This window comes from Silene latifolia, chromosome 11, assembly GCF_048544455.1.
Source record: "Silene latifolia isolate original U9 population chromosome 11, ASM4854445v1, whole genome shotgun sequence".
NCBI lineage: Eukaryota > Viridiplantae > Streptophyta > Magnoliopsida > Caryophyllales > Caryophyllaceae > Silene > Silene latifolia.
The window spans coordinates 199,513,568-199,520,758 of record NC_133536.1 but is presented as its reverse complement, the minus strand read 5'-3'; the positions used below and the strand labels follow the sequence as shown (position 1 = coordinate 199,520,758).

Below are 7,191 nucleotides of genomic sequence, written 5' to 3'. Positions count from 1 at the left end.
TCGTTTTACCTTGTTTCACCTACAAAATATTATCTAAAGCCAAATGAACTAAAGGGAAACTATTAGTACCAAAAATCGCACCAAAGAGCGGAAATGACATGTGATAAGGCATTAAATAAGTGATAAAATGTTATAAAATAATCACATATCAGTTAGGTTATTCTACTCGATTTTGATAATGTGAATACTTGTTGGTGTGTCATTTGTCATTATTTTCATGGTATAAGTCGTAGTGCCTCTTATTGTGATATTTGGGGATTGTTGTGGACCTCATGTAGTTTTCGGAAATACATTATAACATGGTAGTGAGTTATGACGAGTCGAGGTATTAGAGGAAGTGATGTTAATAACATGTTGGGGAAGTATATATCATAATGAGTCGTATGTTCATATATCGTGTTGCATATTACATCATTGTGATTGTTATATGTTTGAGGATGTGGTTGTTGTTGAGGAGACTTAAGGCGGTTGGGAGACCGTCTTATACCTGGGTCACCACTTGGAATTTCCCACTCCAAAAGGGATGTGTACATTAATGACTTGAGTTATAGAAGGACGTGTGTGGTTGAGGCATGACGTCTGGCAGGGATCCGGTTAGCGCCCGGGTCCGGTACCACGGGTGTGTCCTTAGTAGCTTCTTACGGACTACAGTCCGACTGTTTGGTGGGCGATGTCGCGGTGCTTTCACCGGTTGTGGTATCGTGGGTGTGTCCCTGGTATCGGTGAGGTAATGGTGTAGTGTCATGAATGTTACAATAATGTGTCTCATGCATTTTATTTCGTATTGCATATTCTTACTTTGGTGTTATGTTTAAGTATTTATATTTTTGAACTGACGTGTGTGGGTTGTGTGTAAGTTGTCACATGTTTCCGGGGTTGCCTATGTTTATCCATATGATATTTCCGATCACATGGGGATCAGTTTGAGTACAAGTTTACATTTGATAGGACGTGGGATCACGGGCAGAGACATGGAGTTGGAGTCGAGTTGCTTGATTAGATGATAACCGACATAGTTTATAGTTGAGTTGTATAATGTCCAGTTCACATTTATATTCTTTTATTCGTTATGTAATTCTCTAAACATGTTATTTATATAAGTGTTTCTTAATTGTAATTCCGATTTCACTACCTCGGAAAACCGAGATGGTGACATCTCCCGATTACCTTGGCCAGGTAAGAAGGGGGTGTTGCAGATCCGTTCACTTTTTTTGTCAAAATTAAAGTCCATAAAAGTAGCAATTTTTTTCCTACAACATGCTCATAGTCGTTTTAGAAATGGAACTACGAAAAGGAATAATCACAAGTTCGAATATATCATGAAGATACTCGTATTTGTTATCAATAGATCATTTTAATAAACAGGTAACATTTGGTACAACAGGGGGCATGACAATTCCATGGGCAAATTCACATTCAGAAACTACATTTTTTCCGGTAGTTGAAGACCGTATATTAATATTATCGAGCTTCAAATCAGTACACGGCAATTGTCCACTGCATTGCAATAAGATTGCTTCTCCTGTGGCTGATGTTCCTTGGAACCCTCTGAATGTCACGTCTGTCACTTGCACTGCGCCCGTCACCTTCATTAAATCGTGCAGTTAAAATATACCATTAATATCAGAGGCATGCGTAGGGCGTTTAATTAGGTTCTCATAAAATTAAATTATCTGATTATGAGGTTAAACTTGTTAAATTGAGTCGGTTTCAAATCACCTCGCATGATAATATTCCGTAAAGGCATTTTTTGTTCATTTAGGTTAAATACCTCATCGTTCGAGTTGAGACATATTTCGCCGACCTCGGCTCTAGACTATATACATATTTCCCCAATCATGTTAATTTCATCATGTGAAACTTTTGTGTCAACTTTTATATTTGGATTTATGATATTTACCGTTTCAGCACCATCAGTATATGATTGATCAATGATTATAGGGTGTTTGGAATTCACAAGAGTTATGTCTTCAAATGTGACGCCACTCACGTGTCCTGATCCACCCTGAGACCCAAAACAAACGAAAAAACAAGTTAAATACTAAATTTTGTACTCTAAAACAAATTATACTATGAAACCGTTGCATGGTGTAGCTAGCTAAAATATGATCATTTTATGTTAAAAATATTTTACGTTAAATAGTGATCACTTATTATTATTATTAGGGTAAATTAATAATTACACCCTTATATATATTACTTTTTTTAAGGTAGTAATTTTAGAAAAAAGTAATCAATTTTTAAAGAGTCACTTTTTTACCTAAAATTATCATTGTTTATCATAAAGTGGTCATTTTTTGTTTGTCGCAAACAAAAACTACTCTATTTAGGTCTTTCGCACTTTCAAGAACTTAAGGTTAAAAGAACAAGAGTTAGTTCAAGAGGTAAGAGCTCTCTTAGTCCAACCGTAAAGTTGTGGTTCGATTATTGTCTACAACATAGTGAGCTCAACTTTTAGAAAAAAAAATAAGTTAAATTAAATGTACGGAGTAGTAGTTAATTACCTCCCATGTTTTAATCCTTGCACCATTTGTGATTCCATTTAGCGTACAATTACGCACATATACATTCTCCACAATATCAGTAGCTCCACCTTCTCCCAAACTCCCAACACTAATATCATTTCAATAAATTAAAACTCTACTTATTTTATATAAAATTAATTGAAAAGTTCAATAAAATTATGATTACATCAATTTCTCTTAAGATTTTGCACTATTCGAATTATGAAGTTAATTACATAATGAAAAAATGTCATATTAAGTAAATAACACCCTATGGATCGAAGGAGCATGTATCAACTTCTTTTTTGAAAAAACCTTGTACGAGACCGTACATATACAACCAAATTATTTATAACGACGACTTGGTTAAATGCATACATGATACGACAGGTATTGCACAACTGCGCAAGATTAATTTAAGTGCATTATCAACTTACCTTATACCATGCCCCGGTCCACAACGAATTCCGGTGATATTGACAAAATATGATTCGCCTTTAATTGCAATGCAATCGTCACCTACATGATTTATCAAATCAAAAATTTGTATAGTTACATACTGAGCAATTTACTCTTAAGATTGAGATAAAAAAAAAAAAAAAAAAAAAAAAAAAAAAAAGGTCAATTTCAAAAATCATACGGGTCAGCATACATATATTATTAACTTTTTGGTATATTAAGTGTATGAGATAATTTTGAGAAATAAATAACCTGTTCCGATAAAAATTTCGTGAATATAAATATGAGAGGATGAAGCAATGTCAATTCCATCGGTGTTAGGACTATCAAAAGGAGCTATGATATTGAGTTGGGACATTTCTACATTCTGGCTAGATGTTACTTCAATGTGGTTCATTGGACTATCCACGTGTGTTGTGCCTTGAAGTTGTAGACCGCTACAATTATGAAATCTTAACGCCTACAATTCAAATTATATGACCATTTATTAGCTTGATAATTCATCGAGATTGTCTAAGAGAACCGAAAATTGCATTCATATATGTCCAAAACGACTGATTATGATTTTGCATTATATATGTCTTTGCTTAGTAGTTAAGGTTGATGTATTGTGCACATTAGGTCCATGTTCGAATCTCGTTCCCTCTACATCGTAACGCAATTGACACCAAAATACAATTTTGCATTGTAGATTAAAATGCCAACACTATTTACTACTTACTAGTTTGGCAATGAGTGATTGTCGATTTGTTTTATAATCTTATGTGTAACTTACTAAGTTAAAAGTGAGTTTTCTATCGATACAATATAATATGAACATAATTAATATTAAAATGAAATAAAAAAGACTTACGGTGGGTCGTTTGACACAACCAACTCCCTACAATATAAACAAGAAATATTACGGAATTTAAAAAATTCAATAGTCATTTAAAAAGGGAGAACAAAACTTGTTAAAATCGTCGAAATATACCGATGGAACGGGTTTTCTCCACCAAAGTGCTCCCCTGCCATCAATTTTGCCTGAACCCGTGAATTGGAGACCTTGTACATCTCCAAAATAAATCCACGAATTGTCTTCGCATTTGGTCCATCCATCAAAACTACTTGGAGCTACTATTATACCTTGTAACTTCATTTCAATAATAAATAAAAGTGGAACAATGTTAAATATGTGTCTATATCTTCTGTGTATGTTGAAAACAAAAAAAATTATTTAAGTATTGTAAACACTACTCCCTACATTTCTTTTTGTAATCGTTTTAGATTATATCACGAGAATTAAAAAAGTATTGAAAATATTGTATTACTAGTCAGTAAAAATTAAAGGTTATTGTAAAAATTCTCTCTGCTCAATCAATTGTTGCATTTGTCTTTTACACGTTTGCCCTTTTCATTCATTTCGTATATATCTTTACTTAAATAAGTGCAAAATTTAAAAATTTTAGATATTCTTAATGTACACAACAAATCAAACAAGATATCACATGACTATATTTTTATGTTATGTATTCCAAAATTATTTTAAAGATTATATTCCTTCATAAATAGTTCAAAAAGTAAATGATAACAATTGTCTTGGACGAAGGGAGTAGAATTTTTTCACCAATTTAATGACTTTAGTTATCTCGTTTCCTAATTGTTACTGTTTAAGAAAATAAAAATAACATGTAATACCCAGTAAAATGACATATAAAAATAAAATATTAACTTTTCCTAAAAACGACTTATAATATAAAACGGACAAAAAATGTAAAACGACATAAAATATATGGAGTAACTAGTATAAACATACCGAAAATTGAATCTGTGACGATTTGCATGGACCTAGAAATGTTATTGGTTTTAATAAGAATGTTTTTCCGGCCGGCACCAATAAAACAGAAGTTCCTTCACAAAGGCATGCACTTTTCCATGTTTCGAGAAATGCCTTGAGGAACAAAATATAATATGCACACGTTATTGTATAAAAGTTAATAAAAATATGAGTTGTTGACTTGTTCATATATTAATTAGAAGGGAAGAAAAAGCTCCTAAAACCGTATAATAACAAAGAAAAAGGAAAAAATACACAAAGTATCGTGTTAGTCAATTTTATGCATTTATTTGTGTAAAAATTTACTTTTTCAATTATTTATTTATATCTGATTTATTAAAATACTTCTCATAAAAAATAAAAATAAAAAGGTAAATAAATGAACGGGAAGAAAACAAATTACCTTAGAGTCATCAGTATTGCCATCACCCATGGCACCAAAACTGATCACATTAAAAGTATTTCCTACGTCTAAGGCCGGATGTGCATGAGACTTAATATGTGTGGCTATAACATTGTGATTATAGAAGCTCAGTAGGACTAACAAATTGCCTACAAATATGATTGAAACTCCCTGCAAATTTACATAAGATCATAATTATTTACATAACTTGTTCTATATTGTCATTGATACAAATTAAACTAATTCAATTCGAAATTTAAGGCCATTTTGGATTATGTACTCAAACTTAAGATTTGTAATCGTAAGTTAGAACATCCATACATGAGCAACCATGCAATGACCACTTCTATTCGAAATAAGACCATTTTACAACTTATAAAATGATCGTTTTTTCTCCATACATCCTAAAAGATGCACGAGAGATTTGTATGTAGTGTCTGCATGGTAGATGCCTACATTTCTACAAAATATGATTATATATGTTTAGAAACTTAAGGAATAAGGAGCACAACTCACCATCTTATTAAGATATATTATGTTGTCAATATGAAATATGTTGTTGTTTCAACATCCTTATATAATGTTCATTAGGCTAATTAGAGTATGTAATTAGTCTACAACATTTTTTTTTTTTGTACATAGTCTACTACAGTTCATAATAACATGCCAAAAAAAGAATATTTCAATTAACCAGATACTTCGTATGATAATTACGTTCACAAACTTAACCAAAAGCCTACGTTTACATTATGCGTATAAAAATTTCATACATTACTAATTACACCTTGACACGTGTCAATGTTTACCAAAAATTAATAGACAATCGCTTGCAATTTTTTTTTAAAGAAACATTTGTAACCGTTGATTATGGGAAATGGTTTTAGAAGAAAATTATTTTGATATCTTATGTGATATTTACGAAATTATTTAGGGTAAAAATCTTTATAGAATATGTTTGTATTTTATTTTTCAATATATTCTTTTAATCATATGCACGAAAATGAAAAATATTTTATGAGATAATAAAACTATTCCCTTTTAAAATAATTTCCCATAAGAAAGGAAAACGGAAACATATACAAGATTTCTTAAAAAAAACAATTATCAGGAAACCAATGAGATAAGTTACTATAATATGCTTGTATAAAATACCTCTCCAAAACTAAGAAACATAAAAAATGACCAGTCAAACAAAGTAAGAGCGGGGAAAAAATGACATAAAGAAATTTGGATGTCCGAATACGATAATTTTAAAAAAAAAAAATGAATGAATAATTTAATTTGGAAAATTAAATACAGTATTTTGTTTAAAAATATTGCATTCAAAACTATCATAATATAAACCTTCTGTTGGAACACCGTGTGTTAAGTTGTAATTGATTTTATGTCTAAATAGAGGCACAAAGCAAATATATTGCTAACGGAATTCGAACTTAAATGAGTATAATCGCTCATAACTCTATGAGCTAAGTTAGCTTGCATCTTCTCAAATTGTAAGCAGGGGATTCGAACTCGTGAGTTATTGTCATTCTTAACCACAGGCTAAGACCTTTTCAATTTAATTTGTAATTAGTAGTGTATATTACCATTTAATCATGTTACTTCAATTCAAAAACTTTCCTCACAAATTTCCTTGCATTTAGCTACCAACTAATTTTTTTTTGCAAGATTTTTATGAAAATAAATTTGAAACTAAGCAAAGTATTCCACTAACACACATACAAGACCTTGTAACAATAAATGTGCACCTCGATTGGTCTAGCTTTACACATTATTACGAGAGACATTGGTGCCAATTCAATTTAAGAAATACTTGTAATAGTAATATGAGCTCTTTGTAAAGATTTTGTATTTGTAGTCATATATAGATAAAGAAATTGAAAAAAAATGCATAAAATTATATTCACATCCTTTTGAACAAATATCAATTGATTTGAAAATTAACGTATTGCAAAATGATCTAATTTAAGTAATTACTATTGATTGTTGAATTAATGCAATATACATTT

At 31.0% G+C, this 7,191-nt stretch overlaps 1 protein-coding gene across 1 annotated transcript; it reads right to left on the bottom strand.

Moving 5' to 3' along the window:
• Positions 1-1,349: 1,349 nt before the first annotated feature.
• LOC141614652 (putative polygalacturonase At3g15720) lies at positions 1,350-5,515 on the bottom strand. The gene is made up of 9 exons (XM_074433399.1): positions 5,504-5,515; positions 5,183-5,353; positions 3,937-4,095; positions 3,817-3,843; positions 3,216-3,423; positions 2,942-3,023; positions 2,505-2,613; positions 1,901-2,005; positions 1,350-1,586 (listed from the first exon to the last, which is right to left on the bottom strand). Exons 1-9 carry the CDS (start codon positions 5,513-5,515, stop codon positions 1,350-1,352), a joined length of 1,110 nt encoding a protein of 369 aa, XP_074289500.1.
• Positions 5,516-7,191: the final 1,676 nt, after the last annotated feature.

Bases quoted from the DNA above. Each gene is read 5' to 3' on its own strand.
- LOC141614652 (XM_074433399.1), bottom strand. The intron at 3,424-3,816 runs GTAAGTCTTTTT...TTTGAATTGTAG, and splicing joins GTTGTGTCAAACGACCCACC to GCGTTAAGATTTCATAATTG. The intron at 2,006-2,504 runs GTAATTAACTAC...TTTGGGTCTCAG, and splicing joins CAAGGATTAAAACATGGGAG to GGTGGATCAGGACACGTGAG.